Source organism: Orcinus orca, chromosome 14 (assembly GCF_937001465.1).
Source record: "Orcinus orca chromosome 14, mOrcOrc1.1, whole genome shotgun sequence".
Lineage (NCBI taxonomy): Eukaryota > Metazoa > Chordata > Mammalia > Artiodactyla > Delphinidae > Orcinus > Orcinus orca.
In genome coordinates this window covers 27,905,073-27,927,384 of record NC_064572.1, presented here as the reverse complement: position 1 = coordinate 27,927,384, position 22,312 = coordinate 27,905,073, and the positions used below count along the sequence as shown (strand labels likewise).

At 47.9% G+C, this 22,312-nt stretch overlaps 1 protein-coding gene across 4 annotated transcripts in view; it reads right to left on the bottom strand.

Annotated features, from left to right (window-relative positions):
- The window catches only part of TSPAN15 (tetraspanin 15), a 79,228-nt gene that overhangs the window by 47,466 nt on the left and 9,450 nt on the right, over positions 1 to 22,312 (bottom strand). The window contains exon 1 of one of the 4 annotated variants that reach the window (XM_033407594.2): positions 2,034 to 2,253. The exons of 2 other annotated variants lie outside the window; for them this stretch is intronic. In XM_033407594.2, the coding sequence (XP_033263485.1) occupies positions 2,034 to 2,129 (96 nt within the window). In that variant the 5' untranslated portion in view covers positions 2,130 to 2,253. Of the gene's footprint in view, positions 1 to 2,033; positions 2,254 to 22,312 lie in introns of those variants that run through there. One more of the 4 variants, XM_004280792.3, reaches the window with a different exon arrangement.

The following is a 22,312-nucleotide window of genomic DNA, read 5'->3' as shown; positions in this document are numbered from 1 at the left end:
CAACTTTCTTTTTTATAGTCCTTGGTTTCCCCACATATCACTGTTTCCCCACATCACTAACCCCAAAAACAATCCAATGAAGTGTGGGGCAGGGTATCAGTTATCCATTTTACAGATGGAAAAATGGAGGCACGAAGAGGTTAAGAGACTGGTCAGTGATTATATATCAAGAGAAGGGGTGAAGCCAAAACAGTAATCCCCACCTTCTGACTCCTGGTCTTCCCCTATTTTCTCACCTCCCCACCCATCAACCTCAGCCTTTCTTTCAACTCTGACCTACAGAGAATGAGCTTCTGAGGCCAGACGAACAAGGAGAAGGCAAGAAAAACCCAGAATCAGAATCAAAGGGCCTACGAGACCATCTAACTCAGCCGTTTTTAACCCTGACCACACAGTAGAATTACCTGGGGAGCTTAAATAAGTTCAAATAAATACACAGGCCAGGGCCCAGGTAACTGTAGTGTTTTTAAAATTCTGTAGTTGATTCTGATGCAACTTTAAGAACCACTGAATGACAGCTCAAATCACCCCCATCCAGTTCCACATAAAACCTTCTGCCTCCCTGAAGCCTCCATCAATGGGTCTGTGCTCCATCCTCCGGCCCCCACACATACTGCTCTTCTCTCTTCCACATTACATAGAGTCAGAGAATTGGACTGGGAGCTGGGCAAGTCAATTAACAGCTCTGAGGCCCCAAACATGGAAATGACTTGCCTAAGCTCTCCCAGTGATTCAAAACAGAACAAGACTAGAATCTGGATCTTGACTACCAGGTAAGGTCACATACACAGAGGGGTCACAAGGAAAGCCAGGCTTGATGGCAGATCTAACAGTTCCTGCCAGCAGAACAGACCCAATGAGGGCTGAGGAGAAGACCAGGAGTGTGCATGTGTTTTGAGGCAGAGGAGTGTCAGGTACCTGGGCAAGTCTACCCTGTGGGGAGGGGTGTCAGGTACCTGGGCAAGTCTGCCCTGTGGGGAGAGGTGTCAGGTACCTGGGCAAGTCTGCCCTGTGGCATACTGGGGGTAGGGGGCTATTCTAGAGTGGCAGGGCTGGCACTGGCCTGTAGAAAGAGGTCCTCATTTCTACAAGGGGGCCCAGCCTAGTCTGAAATCTCCATAAAGAAATGCTGTCTATTGGGGCAGTTTACCAGGAGGGCCCAGCTCCCTTGCCCATAATAATAATGGCTGACACCTCTTAAGCTCTTCACTGGTCCCTGTGCTAAGCAATGTACTTGACCTGTTTCATTTAATCTCCACAACCATTCTGAAAGTTGAGTATAATTACTGTCTCCATTTGCAGACCGGGAAACTATGGCCTAGAGAGTTGAAGTAACTTCCCCGAGATCACGCCGCTGGAAAGAGGTAGTGGCAGGATTCGAAGGCTGGTTCATGTCCAGCCACTACCACCCTGCCCCCAACAAGAGAGAGAGAAGGTTAAGTGCAGGGGCTTTTTTAAGTTACTGAGCACCTGGGAGCAGCCGGAATCCTCCTTTCACCAAAGAGGAAATCAAGGCACCTGGAAAAGCATCTTGCTCAGGGGCATCGGCAAGTAAATAGTGGGGACAGCATAAGGAGTTCAGGTCTCCCGACTCCGGACAACAAAGCCCTACCACTTCTCCGCAGACGGATAGAGAGACGAACTCAGTAATACCCGGCAGGTGGGGTGAGCGCGGCCAAACGTGGTAACCACAGCCTACGGCACCAGCAAAAGCGCAGCGGACTCGCAGAACCAAACTGCTGGTCAGGTGCACACAGGTGAGCCAGGCTCCTTCGTGGGAGCTCCTTCGTCTGAGACGTTGCCACCAAGCTCTAAGGCTCCGCACCGAGCGGCTGAAACTCAGGCGGAGCTGGAGCAACCATAATTTCCTAGTTCACAAGGAGAGTGGGACGAGAATCCAGGAGTGCGCTTCTGCCCCTCCCTGGAGCAGACAAGCCTGGACCCAGCCCACCCCCACCGCCGGCTCAGCGTGTGGGTGAACAAGGGAGTGCCGACTCCCCCTCCCATGCCGGGGCCCGACTGGGGTCACTCACCCAGAACACCGTGGAGTAGATGACGAGCGAGAACTTGAGCCAGAGATAGGAGAGGCGCGCGCAGTAGCGCACCTGCTCCGAGTCTCCGCGGGGCATCCTGGGGGGCTCCCGGGCTGGGTCCCTCGCTGCCAGCAGCCCCACCTGAGGCTGCCTGCCCGGCTCCCCGCCCCGCCACCGGCGCTCACTCGGGGACTGACACCGGCGAGCCGCAATCACAGCCCCGGCCCGGGCCCACCCAGCCCCAGGGCCAATGGGCGCTCTGGGAGGGGGCGGGCCTGGGGCGGGGCAGCGGCCTGGACCCAGAGGAGGCCGAGGGAGGGGCAGGGGCGAGGGTTTTGCGAAAGAGGTCGCGTGCAGCTGTGGAAGCGCCTATGCTCAGGCACTTTGGGGGCCGTGGGAGAGTGTGTGCAGAGGGGCGCTAGGGAGACAGCTAGAGTGCTTCATTCGGGGTACACAGAAATGCTCGCTTTCCACTGTTGTCAAGAGAGAAGACTATGGGAAAAGAGCAGGAATTTATGGCTAAGGTGTTAAAGTGTGCAAATGAGTGTGCAAGGCATGAATGGAATAAGGAAGTGGAGTTCCTCAGCCTAAGGGGGGTGGGAGAGCCGCATCTAAGAAGGTGCTGCAGACGAGGGTGCGGGTAGGGGCCCTCGTGGAGCTGAGGCCCGCAGTTTCCTCTTGTAACAGTTTGGAGGCTTTTCCCCAGGTCTCTGAGATTCCCCTTCTCTGCGGCCAGGTGAGATCCCAACCCTGCCCCAGTGGCCTCCTCCTCTGAGAAGCCCTCACCCCCTCACCCCAACTCAGGAGCCCCCTCCCTTGCACACACTCAGCCCAGCTCTGACCCAGCTTCTTCGCACCCAGCCTTTCCCCTGCCCGGGGTCAGAATCTGTCTTCCTGTCTGTGAGTCTGTCTCCCACGGCCCCTGCTTGACTCACTGCTATTTCCTTTCCCTGCAGGCCTAGCTCAGCCTGGGACTTGGCAGGCCGGCAATCAGTGTTTGTGCCATTCAGGAATTAAATGTGTGGCCCAGAGGTTGTGAGCTCACGGCAGCGCTAGGTGGGGTCCCTGGTGGTGACTGCAGGAATGGCACACTTGTCCCAGTCCCCTGCCCTGGACTCCCAAGCCTCCCAGAGAGAAACAGAGACCAGGCTGTCCCAGCCCTCAGGGCTCTGCCATAGAAAGAAGAAAGTAAGGTGGGGGTGGGGAGGGAGGCAATGCCCTGCCCAGGGAGTTAAAAGGAAGCCCGTTTCCTGGTACTAGGAAGCGAGCCTTGCAAGGTTGGGTAGAGACTTGGAACCAGGAACTGCTGAGGGTCACCTTCAAATGAATAACCAGGGGCTAAGAAGGCATCCTACCCCAAGGTTAGAAGTCATCCTTTCTGTCCTTTAAGGAGGAAGAAATTAAATCTTTACCCCTCTTTGCAGGACTACCTTCCCTCACCAGCCCCACAGAGCCAGGCTTACACCCACTCATGGAGGTGCTCATCTCCATCCCCAGGAGGGGTTGTCTGTCTCCCTCTCCCTGGGGGTTCGCCTCCTAGCCTCCTTCCCCACTCCGGTTTTCTTTCAGTTGCCCCCGCCTTAGTCCTGACCTCTCTAGCTAGCTGCAAGCTCTCCTCTTTCAAATCTTCCCTAGTGACACACACACATCTGAGTGGTCCCTCTCAGCTCTCCCTGAGCCCCTAAACGATGACGCCCTGAGGGATGAGGCTGAGACACCCCCGCAGAGGGAGCCTGGAGCTCTTTGGGGCTAGCACAGCCTTTCCCGGGCTCCTGGGCAACTTCGTTGTTCCTCCCACCCCCAACCTGACCCCAAGCACTATGGGCTGCTCCTCAGACACATCTGCAAATACTGAAATCTCAGAAGAAGAAAATGACCTATTTTCAATTTTTCTCTCCTTTTGCCAGGACCTCTGGGCTGGGGGTCAGCAGGCCTGGTGCCAAGCCTGGCTTTGCCATTAACTTTGTTAGAATATGTGGCATAAATAGTATGACACAGAGGTGGGAGTGTGACCCTGGCTGCAGCTTTGAACCACGTGGTGATCTTCAAATGTATCCTGATATCCAAGCCCCACCCCAGTCCAGTTAAGTCAGAATCTCCACCGACCGGGGCCTGGGAATCAATATTGTTGTAAAGGTGCCAGGTAATTTCTAAAGTGCAGCTATGACTATCACCAAGTCTAGAGGTAGTCATGAGGGTGAGGTGGTTGGCCAGAATTTATCAGAAAGGCCACAGTCCAGAGGGCTCTAAGCTATCCAGTGGTGCGCTGGTCAATGTTTAATAACTGGCTCTCTGGTTGGTGGGGTGGGCAGGGAGACCCTGTTGCCACTTTCCATAGTGTAATACTTCTGCCATGTCTGAGATGTACACAATCACATCCAATCAGCTCAGCACAGCCCTGCAGCTCTCCCTCTCTCAATAATGATTAGCATAGAGAGCGCCATAATGAATGTATCAGTGAAATTCATGGCTTATTAATTAGCACAACAGGTATTAGAAATAAGCTATCTTTTGGTGAAATTACTGCCGGCATACCTTGGAGATATCATAGGCTGGGTTCCAGACCACTACAATAAAGCCAATATCGCAATAAAGTGAGCGACAGGAATTTTTGTTACCCAGTGCATATAAAAGATACATTTATACTATACCACTGTCTACTAAGTGTGCAATAGCATTATGTCTAAAAAAGCAATATACATGCCTAATTTAAAAACAGTCCACTGCTGGACTTCCCGGTGGCGCAGTGGTTAAGAATCTGCCTGCCAATGCAGAGGACATGGGTTCAGTCCCTGGTCCAGGAAGATCCCACATGCCATGGAGCAACTAAGCCCACAAGCCACAACTACTGAGCCCGCGTGCTGCAACTACTGAAGCCCAAGCGCCTAGAGCCTGTACTACACTACAAGAGAAGCCACCACAATGAAAAGCCCGCGCACCGCCACGAAGAATGGCCCCCGCTCGCCACAACTAGAAGACCCAGCAACGAAGACCCAACACAGCCAAGAATAAGTAAACTTTTAAAAAATAAAAATATAAACTTTTAAAAAATACAAAATAAATAAAAATACTTCATTGCTAAAAAATGCTAATCATCATCTGAGCCTTCATCGAGTCATAATCTTTCTGCAATAGTAACATTGAAGGTCACTGATCACCATAACAAATATAATAATGAAAAAATTTGAAATATTGCAAGAATTACCAAAATGTGACACAGAGACATGAAATGAGCAAACGCTGTTGGACTTGACACAGGGCTCCCACAAACCAATTTGTAAAACAACGCAGTATCTTCAAAGCACAATAAAGCGAAGTGCAATAAAACAAGGTGTGCCTGTAGCTATTCGAGATACGTAGATTGGCTAAAATGATGAGGGGCACCATCCATTCCTTCTTCAGAGTAAAAAAAAAAAAAATCTCACTTAAGGATGATGCACTGGGCTAAATCCTTGAGGCATCCCAAATCCTGAGGGATTCTGGTTGCCTGATGTGACCATCTGTCTAGATGAATCCTGCATCTAGAACGTTGTATCTTTCTTGAGTGGACCCTTCATGCAAGGTGACAGAGCACCTAAAAGGACAGAGGGCTGAGCCTTCACTGACTTTACAGAACAGACTGTATGAACCGGTTTTGTGGCTTCCTGCTAGTAAATGCTTGTTGTATACAGATTTGTATGGGTAGCAGAATTTGTTCTGAGATCTATTGTCATGATAATCCTGGCAGGGAGATTGTAGGAGGAAATAACTAACCTTCACCTTTAGCGGCTACTACTGCTTATGAAAATGAAACCTACGGATTGTACACAATCAACTTGGCTCTCATAAGTTTGCATCCCTGCCTCTGCTTCCCCATCTGTGAAACCATGAGGCTGGACTGTTTTTCTTCTACCTAGTTCTAACAATCTTAGCTATAGTCCTCACAGACAAATCAGTCAGCAAATGTACACTGAGCTTCTACTATGACTCAGGCCCTGCCCCAGGCTCTGGGGATACAGCTGTAAACAAGATAGACAAGAGCTTCTATTCTCTTCTACTGGGGCATGGGAAGGGGGGAGGGGGCGGGGGGGGTGGGGACATGCAACACACATGATAACTACTACATGAAAAGGGTAATTTCAGGTACTGATATGTGCTAAAGATGCGGGAGAAGAGCTTCTAGTGGAAGAAGCAGCAGGTACAAAGGCCATGAGAGAAGAAGCAGCTTCGAGAGGGTCCATGTGGCTCATGCAAGGACCTCGGGAGAGTAGAACGGGGAGAGATCAGACGCATAGGAAGAAGCCTCACAGCTTTCGTAAACAGTGTAGATTTGTTTCCAGTTTTAGTGAGGGCCACTGGTAGGTTTTAAGCAGGGACGTGATACTGAATGTGATTTAAGCTTTAGAAGGTTGCAGCTGGGACTTCCCTGGTGGTCCAGTGGTTAAGACTCTGAGCTTCCACCGCAGGGGGCGCAGGTTCGATCCCTGGTCAGGGAACTAAGATCCCACACGCCGCGTGGTGGCCACAAAATAAATAAATAAATAAGAAGGTTGCAGCATGGAGGACAGACGGGAGACAGGGCTGGGGGTGAGGAAGGCTGGTTAGGAAGCCCTTGCACAGTCTCAGTGCAAAAGGCTGTGGACTAGGGGTACAGCACTGGGAAGAATGACAAGTGGCTGCACTGGGGATATATCTTGGTGATAGAACCAACAGAGCTTACTGACAGATTGGGTGTAGAATGTGAGGAAAAGAGAAATCAAGATGCTCCCAAGTGCTTTTGCCTTGAGCAACTAGGTAAATGTTGCTGTCATTTACAAAGGTGAGGGAGGTCACAAAGAATGCTGCTGGGGGAAGTGGGTCAAAAATCAATTACTGGGGACTTCCCTGGTGGCGCAGTAAAGGCAGATTCCTGGTGGCGCAGAATCTGCCTGCCAATGCAGGGGACATGGGTTCGACCCCTGGTTCAGGAAGATCCCACATGCCACGGAGCAACTAAGCCCATGCACCACAACTACTGAGCCTGTGCTCTAGAGCCCGTAAGCCACAACTAGTGAGCCCACGTGCCACAACTACTGAAGCCCGCATGCCTAGAGCCTGTGCTCCACAACAAAAGAAGCCACCACAATGAGAAGCCCGTGCACTGCAACAAAGAGTAGCCCCCACTCGCTGCAAATAGAGAAAGCCCGCACGCAGCAAAGAAGACCCAACGCAGCCAAAAATAAATAAAATAAGTAAATTTTTTTAAAAAATCAATTACTGGAATTCCATGGCAGTCCAGTGGTTAAGACTCTGCACTTCCACTACAGGGGGCACGGGTTCAATCCCTGGTCGGGGAACTAAGATCCCACAGGCCGCATGGTGCGGCCAAAAAAAAAGAAAAAAGCTTTCCTTTAAAAAAAAAAATCAATTACTTTGTTTGGCCATTTAACTTTTTGAACTATCTTTTCAAAATCCAGGTGGAATTGTCCAGGGAACTCAGAGGTGAGGTTTAAGCTGGATGATATAAATTTGAGAGTCATCAGGTCAATTTAAATCATGGGCCTATGTGAGATCATCTAGGGAGAAAATGTAGCAAAAGTAGAGGGACAAAGACAGACCCTGGGGCCCCTTCCTTTGAGAGGAAGAGAGGCTGGCAAAGAAAACAGAAAAGGTACAGCCAGTGAGGTAGAAGGAAAATGAGGCCAGAAAGGTGACAGGGATGCCCAGAGAAGAAAGGGCTTCAAGAAGTTAAGAGACACACCATTGTAAAGCAATTATACTCCAATAAAGATGTTAAAAAAAAAAGAAGTTAAGAGATGCTCAACAGCACTTAATGTCCTGGGAACCCCCCTTAATACACTGAGGCTTCAACTATGTTCTGAGAGGGCGGCGGGGGATGGGTGGCACAGAGCAGAGAACTGACCATCAGCTTTGCAAGATATGGGTCACTGGTGACTTTGATAAGAGCTCTTTCAATGGAACAATAGGAACAAAATCCTGATTGGAGTGGATGGAGGAGAGAAAGGAAGCGAAGAAATGGAGGCGGTAAGTGCAGACAACACGGGGAAGTATACACTAGCAGGCAGGTGTACAAAGCCGTTCACATGGGAGTGCATATGTGGACTTCTTCCCAACCCACCAAACAGCCTCCCAGGCCAAATATGCATGAGTTAGCACCTATGTGGAAGAGTTTCAATGGTCAGGAATTTCAGCAGCTTCTTCATCAAGAGATAAAATCTGTTTCCTTACCTCTTGAATCTATGCTGGCATTCTGACTTGCTTTCACCAATAGAATGTGACAAAAGTGAGGTTGGTTGAGTTCCAAGCCTAGGAACCAAGAGCCTTGCAGCTCCTGCTTTGGGCCCTCTTGGAACGACACTGCCATGGGAACAAGTATGAGCTAGCTGGAGAAACCACATGAGATAGAAGCAAGGTTCCTGGCTGGCAGTCCCCAACCACCAGACCTGTGTGTGAAACCATCTTAGACCATCCAGCCCATCCATGCCACATCTGACTGTATCTATGTGAAGGAATCCAGGCACCAGCAGCTGAACCCAGCCTAAATGTGCCAACTTAGAGAACCAATTTAGAGACTGTTGTTCTAAGGCACTAAATTCTGGCACAGTTTGTTATACAGCAGAAGATAACTGGTACATTCTTAGAGGCAAAAAAATTCTTTAAACTCAAACACCCATCTCCTTTTTTCCTCTTCCTCCAATTCTTCCCCCAAAGTACTGCATTTTTGAGTCCATATATTTCTTCTTGAGGAGAGACTTTTGTTGTCCTTCAGGTTCTCCTTGACTCCTTTTAGTGCCATCTCATGGCTCAGAATTTAGGCCACTTCTCCTTCCCATCCCATCTTAACTCTCAAGGATCTCCATTTATTCTTGACCAGTTATTTATTTAGCATCAGGCACTGAGCTGTGGGACTTCACATAATCACCTCTTTTGTATTTTTTGTGTGTGTGTGTGTGGCTGTATGGGGTTTTCGTTGCTGCGTGTGGGCTTGCTCTAGTTGTGGTGAGCGGGGGCTACTCTTCGTTGCAGTACACGGGCTTCTCATTGCGGTGGCTTCTCTTGTTGCAGAACATGGGCTCTAGGCACACGGGCTTCAGTAGTTGTGGCGTGCGGGCTCAGTAGTTGTGGCTCGCGGGCTCTAGATCGCAGGCTCATTAGTTGTGGCGCACGGGCTTAGCTGCTCCGCAGCATGTGCGATCTTCCTGGACCAGGGCTCGAACCTGTGTCCCCTGCATTGGCAGGCAGATTCTTTTTTTTTTTTTAACATCTTTATTAGAGTATAATTGCTTTACAATGGTGTGTTAGTTTCTGCTTTATAACAAAGTGAATCAGTTATACATATACATATGTCCCCATATCTCTTCCCTCTTGCATCTCCCTCCCTCCCACCCTCCCTATCCCACCACTCTAGGTGGTCAGAAAGCACCAAGCTGATCTCCCTCTGCTATGTGGCTGCTTCCAACTAGCTATCTATTTTATGTCTGGTAGTGTATATATGTCCATGCCACTCTCTCACTTTGTCCCAGCTTACCCTTCCCCCTCCCCGTATCCTCAAGTCCATTCTCTAGTAGGTCTGCATCTTTATTCCCGTCTTGCCCCTAGGTTCTTCTGACCATTTTCTTTCTTTTTTTTTTAGATTCTATATATATGTGTTAGCATACAGTATTTGTTTTTCTCTTTCTGACTTACTTCACTCTGTATGACAGTCTCTAGGTCCATCCACCTCACTACAAATAACTCAGTTTCGTTCCTTTTTATGGCTGAGTAATATTCCATTGTATATATGTGCCACATCTTCTTTATCCATTCATCTGTTGATGGACACTTAGGTTGCTTCCATGTCCTGACTATTGTAAATAGAGCTGCAATGAACATTGTGGTACATGACTCTTTTTGAATTATGGTTTTCTCATGGTATATGCCCAGTAGTGGGATTGCTGGGTCGTATGGTAGTTCTATTTGTAGTTTTTTAAGGAACCTCCATACTGTTCTCCATAGTGGCTGTATCAATTTACATTCCCACCAACAATGCAAGAGGGTTCCCTTTTCTCCACACCCTCTCCAGCATTTATTGTTTGTAGATTTTTTGATGATGGCCATTCTGACCAGTGTGAGATGATATTTCATTGTAGTTTTGATTTGCATTTCTCTAATGATTAATGACATTGAGCATTCTTTCATGTGTTTGTTAGCAATCTGTATATTTTCTTTGGAGAAATGTCTATTAAGGTCTTCTGCCCATTTCTGGATTGGGTTGTTTCTTTGATATTGAGCTGCATGAGTTGCTTGTATGCTTTGGAGATTAATCCTTTGTCAGTTGCTTCATTTGCAAATATTTTCTCCCATTCTGAGGGTTGCCTTTTCATCTTGTTTATGGTTTCCTTTGCTGTGCAAAAGCTTTGAAGTTTCCTCTGGTCCCATTTATTTTTGTTTTTATTTCCATTTCTCTAGGATCTTGCTGTGATTTATGTCATAGAGTTTTCTGCCTATGTTTTCCTCTAAGAGTCTGATGGTGTCTGGCCTTACATTCAAAATCCATTTAGAGTTTATTTTTGTGTATGTGTTAGGGAGTGTTCTAATTTCATTCTTTTACATGTAGCTGTCCAGTTTTCCCAGCACCACTTATTGAAGAGGCTATCTTTTCTCCACTGTATATTCTTGCCTCCTTTATCAAAGATAAGGTGACCATATGTGTGTGGGTTTATCTGTGGGCTTTCTATCCTGTCCCATTGATCTATATTTCTGTTTCTGTGCCAGTAACATACTGTCTTGATTACTGTAGCTTTGTAGTATATAGTCTGAAGTCAGGCAGCCTGATTCCTCCAGCTCCGTTTTTCTTTCTCAAGATTGCTTTGACTATTCGGGGTCTTTTGTGTTTCCATACAAATTGTGAAATTTTTTTGTTCTAGTTCTGTGAAAAATGCCAGTGGTAGTTTGATAGGGATTGCATTGAATCTGTAGATTGCTTTGGATAGTAGAGTCATTTTCACAATGTTGATTCTTCCAATCCAAGAACATGCTATATCTCTCCATCTATTTGTATCATCTTTAATTTCTTTCATCAGTGTCTTATTATTTTCTGCATACAGGTCTTTTGTCTCCTTAGGTAGATTTATTCCTAGATATTTTATTCTTTTTGTTGCAATGGTAAATGGGAGTGTTTTCTTAATTTCACTTTCAGATTTTTCATCATTAGTGTATAGGAATGCAAGAGATTTCTGTGCATTAATTTTGTATCCTGCTACTTTACCAAATTTATTGATTAGCTCTAGTAGTTTTCTGGTAACACCTTTAGGATTCTCTATGTATAGTATCATGTCATCTGCAAACAGTGACAGCTTTACTTCTTCTTTTCCGATTTGGATTCCTTTTATTTCTTTTTCTTCTCTGATTGCTGTGGCTAAAAATTCCAAAACTATGTTGAATAATAGTGGTGAGAGTGGACAACCTTGTCTTGTCCCTGATCTTAGTGGAAATGGTTTCAGTTTCTCACCACTGAGAACGATGTTGGCTGTGGGTCTGTCATATACGGCCTTTATTACGTTGAGGAAAGTTCCCTCTATGCCTACTTTCTGGAGTTTTTATCATGAATGGGTGTTGAATTTTGTCAAAAGCTTTCTCTGCATCTATTGAGATGATCATATGGTTTTTCTCCTTCAATTTGTTAATATGGTGTAACACGTTGATTGATTGGTGTATATTGAAGAATCCTTGCTTTCCTGGGATAAACCCCACTTGATCATGGTGTATGATCCTTTTAATGTGCTGTTGGATTCTGTTTGCTAGTACTTTGTTGAGGATTTTTGCATCTGTGTTCATCAGTGATATTGGCCTGTACTTTTCTTTCTTTGTGACATCTTTGGTTTTGGTATCAGAGTGATGGTGGCCTCGTAGAATGAGTTTGGGAGTGTTCCTCCCTCTGGCAGGCAGATTCTTAACTGCTGCACCACCAGGGAAGTCCCTCACATAATCACCTCTTAATTCCCCACCACCCATGGAATTTGATGTGATGAATCTCACTTTACAGATGAGGAAACTGAGGTTCAGAGAAGTAAACTGACTTTTCTCCAGTGGGAAGTTCAAATACTCTGAGCCAGCAAATGATGTGCTTTCTACTGAATGCAGTTGTGGCCCCAGCTACACTAGAATGAAATGTGTTAACTATGTGCCTTAAAAAGCAAAGAGAAATAATACACAACAGCGCAAACGTTAAGAGTTCAATACTGATCAGAGCTGAAACTTTACACAGTGTTATTGTGTGTTTCTGCAAGATGGTAGTTCTGAGCTTTTACGTGTTTCCTTAAAAAGAATCTATCAAAAAAGTCTGGGAAATGCTGCAGGACTTTTTCATATCCTTTAACATGAGAATGGATATTGTTTCTCTCCAGGAGGAAAGATGGGGATGCAGCTTTTCCCAACTATATTTGACTGCACAATCCTATTTCCCCCAGACAACAGCTGTTAACATCTCAATAACTAGTATCTATCAGTGGCTTGGGGCACATGGCACATTCAGTTTTAAAACTGGGACAGTCCCTAGAAACCGTAACAGTTCACCTGGGACTGAGGGGTTTCCTGGGATCTAGGAGTTTTGGTGCTAAAAGAGTCCTGTGCAAAACCAGGACAAGATGGTCATCCTATTTCTTTCTACCCTTCCCATGATCTCACAGATGTTCAGAAGGGACTAGCCAGTGGTGTGAGGGCTTCAAACTGTGCCCTCAGAGGAAAAGTCAGAGAAAGGGGAAGGGAAGACTCAGGGGATAGGACCAGTGACTTCAGCTATCTGAAGGTTATCATGGGGCAAAGAGGAAAACTCATTCTAAGGGATCCCTTGGGATAGGAGTGGGACGAAGGGGACCTGCTGAAGGTGAGTCAAGCTCCCTGAAGCAGCACAGCTTCGTGAAAAACATTTGATTCACAGTCGGGGGCAGGTTACATGCCAGACCTACCACGTGCAAGCCAACTCTGAATGAGGATACTGGGAACTTTGTTACCCTCCTGGGACACCAATGCCATCTGTGAAATGGGATGCTTCAAGGTAACCAAATGAAATTATCAAGCACTGTACCTAGAACAAAACAGCTCCTAAAGAACTGAGTCAAATCTGCCCACAGCTGGGTTGCCTCTGTGCAGTCCAATGGGGACCAGTAGACATGGAGGGGGCCAGGCCTCGGAGACCACCAGAACCCCTTCCATCTCTTCACAGCCCAGGTGCTGGCCCTGAGCCTAGCATCCACCCTCCTAGGACATTTATCCTCTGGCTGGTTTTCTCCTTCAAAATTTTTGGAGCCACCTGCCAGCGCTGGGAGGTAGGCTGGATAGGTGTTTGTATGCCCAATTACAAATGAGAAAACAGGGAGGTTAGGATATTTCCCCTGGTCACAGAGGGAATTAGCAGTAAACCAAGGCTGACAGTGGTGATTCAAGGAGTACCCGAGCTGGGAGGATCTTCAGATATCATTAGGTCCACCTGCCTCATAAACGGACAGAGGAACTCAAGCTCAAAGAAGGCCAGAATCCTGCTTACAGCTACCTATTTATGTTTTACGCCCTTTTCTACATGTGTGCTATATTGCACAATAAATGTTTTTTAAAAAGAAAAATGTTCCCTTTTATTTTGCATTTCCCTGATAATTAGTGAGGTCAAGTGTATTTTTACATGTTGATCAGCCATTGGTGGTTCTATAAATTTTCTGTTTTTATCCTTTGTACATTTTTAAATTAAGTAATAGATTCTTTTAAGTGGGCAATGCCAAGGGCTGACAGACTGAGAAAACGCCATTCCCATCTCTTCTCCTCATAAGGGAGGGGCCTTTCTGGAGGAGATTCCAAGCTGGCCTCACAGAGCTTTGACAGAGGAGGAGTCTCGCAGCCGGCCACCTGTAGGGGTTGGTCTCACTGGGGCCCAGCCAGGCGTTCTGGGAAAGCACCGTGGGAACAATGGCTGCTGGGCCAGGCCTGCGTGACTCACTGGGAGTGGTGAGTGCCAGCCATCAGGGCGGCAGCAATAGCTCCACCTGTCACTCGGGAGGGCAGGGCACCTGCTTCTGGAAGCCTGGGTGCTGCTGGGGAAGGGGAGTCTCAGAGGAGGTGGCTGGGCCCCCAGGGTGGTCAGAAGGTACCAGGAATAGGCCTTGGGGGACACAGAAGTGGGGTCTGGACTTGATCTTGCAGCTACTGAGGAAGGGGTGTAAGGTTTTACACTCAGAAAACGTACATGGATCTGCTGGCCTATGCCAGGAAGGTTAACAGGGCACAGCATCCTGCCCTGTGCTGGTTGCTAGGGGACCCCATTAAAGGTAGACTGCCCAGTTTACAGCTGACAAAGTGCTTTCACCCACTTATTAGAACCCTCACCACCCCCAGATTTACTTGGATATCGCCCCCCTCCCCACTCGGTTGTCGGCAGGGGCCATCTCACCACCTGGTATCTGGGGACCTGGGGGGGTGCTGGGCACACGTAGCTGCTCATTAAACACGTAAGCCACAGGTCAGCTGTCCCTCGCAGCGCGGGCCGGCTCTGCCTGCAGCCCCGTTCAGACTGCAGGTTCCGTCCTCCCCCGGGCTCCCACCGGAAAGCCAGTCACACAGACATTTGAGGAAAAACTTGTCCCGGGAGGAGCCAGTTCTCTTCTCCCAGAAACGCCGCCTCCTTTCTCCTACTTCCGGTATTTCCCCTCAGGCCATTTCAACTTCCTCTTTCTTGTTTGCTGAGCAAATTCACCTCAGCTGCAGCACCTACATTCTGTCGTACATTCCCAAGTCCCCCTCTGCCCGGCTCAGAGAAAACAAAAGGCCTTCCACTAGCAAAATGCCATTTTCTGTTACAAACATGTGTTGACTGAAATGTGGTTTTTTTCCTTTTCTGTGGGTCATCAGAATCGCTCTGTGTGGGAAACAAGACGAGGAGGATACTTCTTGCTTCACTCACGAGGAGACACAGTCTCGGAGTGTGCGCCCAAAGTCACACAGCCCTTCAGGGTCCGCGCAGGAACTCGGACCCGGGGCTGGTTTCCACCTCCTGCTCAGCCTCCTCAAGCTTCCCTCCAAACCCTGGAGCAATGCTGGCTGCCTCTCTGCCCCAGCAAATTCCCTGAGATTTCACGAGGACTGCAGAGAAAGCAGGCTGGTCTGACTTCTGGAGGGTCAAGTAGGGGCTGGGGAAAAACACCATGAGTTTAGGCTGCTAAACAGTAGTTAGTTCTAGTGCATCATAAATGCCATAGGAACCTGCATTTAAAGTCAGCTGGGGGGGCTTCCCTGGTGGCGCAGTGGTTAAGAATCCGCCTGCCAATGCAGGGGACGTGGGTTCGAGCCCTGGTCCGGGAAGATCCCACATGCCGTGGAGCAACTAAGCCTGTGTGCCACAACTACTGAGCCTGCGCTCTAGAGCCCGCGAGCCACAACCACTGAAGCCCGTGTGCCCAGAGCCTGTGCTCCGCAACAAGAGAAGCCACCACGATGAGAAGCCCAAGTACCACAACGAAGAGTAGCCCCCGCTCGCCGCAACTAGAGAAAAGCCTGCGCGCAGCAACGAAGACCCAACACAGCCAAAGATAAATTTAAAAAAAAATTTTTTAATAAATAAATAAAGTCAGCTGGGGTGGAGGGAGTTATGGAATTCTTCTAGTAAAGGATCTCATCTTCCTCTAATTTTATTCTCTTGTGAAGCCAAAACAACTGTCCCCAGAACATCCTCCAATTCAATACCGCTTATACTTTTTTTTTTTTTTGGCTGCGCTGCATGGCTTGTGGGCTCTTAATTCCCCGACCAGGGATTGAACCGGGCCACAGCAGTGAAAGTGCAGAGTCCTAACCACTGGACCACCAGAGAATTCCCCTGCTTATACATTTTTTTTAACATGACCCAGAACTGTAGTTTACGTTACAGCCCAATGTACATACAAAACACAAAACTGAGCAAAAGTTGCATGAAACAAACTCACCCTTGCCGCAGGATGCGTTCTTATATTTTCTATACTGTCCCTTTTAACACTAGTCATAACCCACTGTTTGAAATCACTAATTCAAACTCCTGATAAAATGCCTCCAGAGAAGCCCTACCAGGCCTGTTTTAGCAGACAGGTAAGTCGCACCTGGATTTATAACATTTGTTTGTACAGAGTGTACCCAGGTATTAAGCAAAAGCCAAACCTTTATAAACTGGGCTCAAGTGAATCCTGAGATTGCCTTGATTGAGCAGTGATTGCACATCGCTTACCCCCTCCCCCTGCCTGCCACCCACTCTCTGCGTGACATAACCCGGAAGCCAGGAAGGAGTACCTGAGGCCATAACCCGGAAGCCAGGAAGGAGTACCTGAGGCCGCAGGGAGACCCTACATCTCCAAGGGCAAGAGCAGGTTTGGGGCTCCACCCTCCTGAGCTACAGCTGAAGGGCCAGAGGTGGGAGAAGGGGCACAGCCTCCTTTCGGCACCAGGTAGAAGGGACTTTGTGGTTCCCAGAGGTGACCTGCCCCCACCCCCGTGGAACCCTAACTCTTCTCAGGGAGGGGCTGCTTCTGCCTGCAGGCCGTGTGTGGTCCTGGGGGCCTGCGCCGCCCAGCTGACCACCACGGAGTGGGGGGCAGCACTGGTGGACTGATGGGTTGCAGGTGGCCAGCGAGCCTCCAGGGATGCCTAGAATGGAGAGAGGCGAAGGAGTGACTGTTTGCCAGACCTTTCCTTCGCCAAAGGCCCAGGAGAGCATAAACTGCTGTGTCTTCCACCGCTTACTGGCTTGGTCCCTGTTCTAAACATGTCAACAGCCTGGCCTCTATGGGGACCAAGGGGGAAAAAATATGAGGAAGGAAAGAAAAATCACACCTATTTAAAAGGACTCAGTAACATACGGGAGGAAGCCCTAGGTGAGCGCGTTAAGTAGAAGTAGCAAGAAAGAGAGGACTTCAAATAAAGAAAAATTGGTTATGGGAAGATGCAGTTGGAGGACACACAAAAAAATTCCTGCTAACTAAAAAATATGACTTTCTTTTTTTGTTGTTTCTTTTGGCCACGCTGCGCAGCTTGCGGGATCCTAGTTCCCGACCAGGGATTGAACCCGGGCCCTCGGCAGTGAGAGGGCACAGTCCTAACCACTGGACCGCCAGGGAATTCCCTAAAAAGTATGACTTTCCAATATAACAATTTAATAGAGACAGTCAGGGATGGGAATTGAGTCTGGAAGACAAAGGGAGAGAAGTACCTCACAATTCAGAGCAAAAAACACAAAGACGTGGAAATCAGAAGAAAAAGATAAGAGATGTGGAGGCCAGATCCAGGATGAAGAAATGTAGCAGAAGCCACTGGCTGACTAGCTGAACCCCGTGCCCAACCTCCTCCTCCCTCCTCTGACTCCACTATGGAGGCTGGACACTTACTACCAGCTTCCCTTGCTATATGACACTGTTCCAGCCCATGAGACATAAGCATCCAGAAACACTTTCGTCTTTTCCGATATAAAATGCATATGCAATTAGTGCCGCACTTTTTTCTCCTTTCTTCCTAACTTGACTGCAAACACAGTGCCTGGAGCTGCGGCAACCGTCCTGTGACCACAAGAGAGAGGCCAAGAGAATTGAGGAGATACCAGCCCAAACCCTGATGTTGTCAAACGACAGAACCCAAGCCAGCAGCTGCCTACCCAGTGCCTTGTGAAGTGAGGAAAATAAGCAACTATTTATTCAAGTCATTCTTTATTCAAATGTTCTGCTACTTATACCTGAAAACATTCTTACATAATATGAAAATAGAGAAATTATAGAAGAAAAGTTCCCGGTGAAGAAAAACTTGTGCTTTCAAACTGAAAGGCCTCACTGAGTACCATATTTAAAACTGATACTCTTTTATACACAGGGTATAAATTGGCAAATTCCTGAATTCCATAGAGAAAAGAGAAAAAGCTACAATCTTCCAGCAGAGAGAATAGGTTCCTTAAAAGAGTATCAAGCAGGGCTTCCCTGGTGGCGCAGTGGTTGGGAGTCCGCCTGCCGATGCAGGGGACACGGGTTTGTGCCCCGCAGAGCGGCTGGGCCCGTGAGCCATGGCCGCTGAGCCTGCGTGTCTGGAGCCTTTGCTCCACAATGAGAGAGGCCGCAACAGTGAGAGGCCCGCGTACCGCAAAAAAAAAAAAGAGTATCAAGCAAACATTAGATTCTTCATTTTTAGCTCTTGAATCTAGACCACAGAAAAGCAACATCGGTAGATGATTGAGAGGAAATAACCATAATCTATGATCAGCTTTAAATATGGGGTATTTTCCATAGTCTCAAGGTCCCTCAGGAATTATTAGCTATGGCTTGGGCATTTCAAACAGAAAACAGGAAAACACTGGCTTTAAGAGTATTAAGAACAAACATCTTTATATCTACATCCATATTTAAAGAGAAAATGCTTTTCTTTATGCTTCAAACACTGTAAACAGATAAACTGCAAAAATAAAAACCTGGGGCAATATTCAAAATCATAAGATTAATAAAACTTACCTCTCGTGTTGTTGTGAGGATTGGTTCCATTAATGTTTCCACTCAGTGAGGAAGGGGGTGGTGATAGGGAGGGAAGGCAGACATTTGAAAAAGCAGTAACAACACAGAGTGGTTAAGTGTCGAGGGGAGGAGCAGTTGCTTAGATCTGTCTGTTCCAGAAAGGCTTCCAGGAGGCAGCAATGTTAAAGAGAGGCCTGCCAGGGACTTCCCTGGTGGCACAGTGGATAAGACTCTGTGCTCCCAACGCAGGGGACCTGTTTCGATCCCTGGTCAGGGAACCAGATCCCACATGCATGCCGCTACTGAGAGTTCACATGCCACAACTAAGGAGCTGGTGAGCCGCAACTAAGGAGCCCTGGAGCCACAACTAAGGAGCCCGCCTGCCACAACTAAGGACCCACGGGCTGCAACTAAGGAGCCAGCGAGCTGCAACTAAGAAGCCCGCCTGCCACAACTAAGACTCAGTGCAACCAAATAAATTTTAAAAAAAGAAAGAGAGACCTGCCAGATTAAGTGGAAGCTGCCCAAGTGAAAGTGTGTGGAAGAGGGTCTCAGAACAAGGGAAGAGTAGTTCCCAAACTTGGCTGCAAACTGGAACCACCTGGGGATTTCTAAAAAGCACTGATGGGGCTTCCCTGGTGGCGCAGTGGTTGAGAGTCCGCCTGCCGATGCAGGGGATACGGGTTCGTGCCCTGGTCCAGGAAGATCCCACATGCCGCGGAGCGGCTGGGCCCGTGAGCCATGGCTGCTGAGCCTGGGCGTCCAGAGCCTGTGCTCCACAACGGGAGAGGCCACAGCGGTGAGAGGCCCGCGTACCGCAAAAAAATAAAAAATAAATAAAATAAAAAGCACTGATGCCTGCCTCCCACCCCCATACCTCCTGCTTAATTGGTCTGAGGTGTGGCGTGGCATCAGGCGTTTTCAAAGCTCCCCAGGTGATTCTAACGTGCAGCAAAGTTTGGGAACCACAAGACTTGAGGCAAGAGCCTATGGCTCTCAGTAGATTGAACAGGGAATTGGAGGGGGGAGGACAAACAGTGGGAATGGAGAGAAGTGGATGGGTTAAGATTTAGGATGTAGAATGGATGGGAGTAGGTGATAGTGGGGAGAGAGCGAGGGCAGAAGTTGCTGATGGTGATGCCCCGGTTTCAGGCTTGGGGATCTGGGTGGATGTGGTCAGTTTTCTGAGATGCAGAACACAGCAGGAGAAAGGAGTGTTGCGGGAAGACCTGCTGATTAGAGATTATGCACACTTATTACAAGGAGGTTTGGCTCAATAAATCTTAACCCTGGCCATGGTTATTGTTATCATCCTCATCAATCATCATTTGAGACTGAGAGGCTGCTTGAAGCCCTTGTGCTCACAAGGATTAAAGCAATGATGTTGTCCTCAGTGTCGTCATCTGTGTATTACAGACACTCAGGCAGCAGTTGACACACGTGCAGGGGACGGACCCAGGACCTCGGCCCAGGTAGGAACGGGGGTGGAGGCGAAAGATCAGAGATGATCTCCCTTAGTCTCAGGCCAGGATCTCCAGTGATCCCCACGCTCAGTCCAACCTGAATGAGGGTGTCCTTTGGATGAGCTGCTGTTTCTGCAAAGTGCTCACGTCATGGAGGGAGCCCTGAAGAAACAGCACTGCATGGGGAATTTGGAGGCTGGAGCTCCAGACACAGCTCTGTTAGTACTGGCTGTCTGACGTGGAGTGAGTGCCTCACCTGGGCATCAGTGTCCTTATCAGGACTAGGTGCCCCGGAGGGCTAAGACTGTATCTGTGTTGATGACCACAACAGTGGCCAAGACTGACATTCTCTGCCCTCCAAGGAAGAGACAAGGGGCAGCTCCCGTGTCCTCCAGAAAAGCTTCCATGTGCCAGTGAGGAGTAGAGAGCAAGTATCCAGGGAGGCTTCCAGGAGGAGGCAGCATTCCATCCGGGCCCTAAAAGGATTCATACATAGTGTCTGTGGCAAGACACCCCACCCTTGGAACATTCAGTACAAATTTGTCATCTCAGAGAAGCCCTGTGGTAGGAGAAGAAAGTGTGTGGGCTCTGGAGTCAGACAGATCAGGCTTTGACTGTTGGCTCCCCCAACTGCATGACCTTGGGCAAGTTCTTTAACTCTTCTGAGCATATATTCCCATGTGTGAAATGGGGATATAATGAAATAACAACAGCAAACTCTTATTTAGCCCTATGTGCCAGGTACTGGCACAAAAACAGTCCCATGAGATAGGACAACTAGTCCCACTTGACAAATGAGGAAGATGAGGCATGAAGAGGTTATATAACTTGTTCAGTCACCACGCACATGGGCACGTGTGTGGTGCACAGCTACTGCTGTGACCACAGAGATGATAGTTGATGGACTGTACTGGAACAGGTGAGCTCATTGGCAGAGCTCAGTCTCCTGGGCAGGCCAGTGTCCAGAAGAGAATTTCAAGAGATAGAAAGTGACATTCTCCAGCAAGCATTAAGAACAACGCATGATTTGTGACCACATCATGATACCCCATGGTCCCTGGGACTTCCTGAATATGGTACCACGTGGGTAAGGAAAAGGCAAGGGCTCTTAGAACTGGCTTCTTCCCACCAGCCCCAGTGAGTCCCACAGTGCCAAAATCCAGTTGCGTCCTGAAGAAGGAAGACACTTCCTCTCCCAACTTCCCACGTAGCTAAGGGTGGTCATGTGACCTTGTTCTGGCCAATAAAATATAAGGGACATCTACTGGGAGGGTCCTGGGAAAGATTTCCCTCCCTGACAAAAGAGAAAGCCCTGGAAGGGGAGTTCTTTTCCTTCCTGCTCCCTTCCTGGGATGGGAATGCTGTCACGTAAGGACATGATATTTGGAGCTGTTGCAGCCATCTTGAAGCCATGAGGTAAAGGCCAAGAAAAATCAAAATTCCCAAAGAGCTTTGAAACCATTGAGCTGTTTAGCATGGAATCACTGACCTCCAGACTTCTGGTTATGTGAGAAAAATAAGCCCCCATTTGTTTAAGTCACTGTTGCTTATAGCAAAAAGTATTCCTAATATTACACCCAAGTTGTTTCACTGTATTCATTCACTTACTTAATCAGCAAATACCCTTGAGCATATACAATGTGCCCATCACAATGGAGGGAAGGGAAGATATGGCCATAATCAAGACAGACATGATTCCTGGCCTCATGAACTTCTTAGCTTAGCAGAGAAAACCCACTCTGAACAGATGTGATGGGTCAGGGTGTTAACAAGAAGGAAAGCACAGAAATACTACTGGAGCATAGAACAAAGACAGTTAACCTGAGTGAGCACCAAGGAAGTTCTTGAAGGATACTGTATTATGAAGGGTTAAGTGCTATAATAGAGCCCAACATGCAGTGCCTTAGGTAAGAAAGAAGTTTGTTTTCTTTTCTTTTCCTTTTTCATGTAACAGCCCTGGGCTCTGCCAGCCATAAGACAGGGCTGCCCTCTCTGGATTCAAGATGGCAGCTCCTGTTGTTGCCATTTTCCAGGCAGTGGGAAGAGGGGAGTGGAAGTGAAAGGCAACCAGCTGCCTCTTTAAAGATGAGACCTTCAGAATGACCATCCTTAAAAAGTCTACAAATAACAAATGCTGGAGAGGGTATGAAGAAAAGGGAACCCTCCTACACTGTGGGAATGTAAGTTGGTGTGGCCACTATGGAAAACAGTATGCGGGTTTCTCAGAAAACTAAAAGTAGAATTACCATATGATGCAGCAATCCCACTCCTGGGCATATATCCAGACAAAAGTATAATTCAAAAAGATACATGCACCCCTATGTTCATAGTAGCACTATTCACAATAGCCAAGACATGGAAA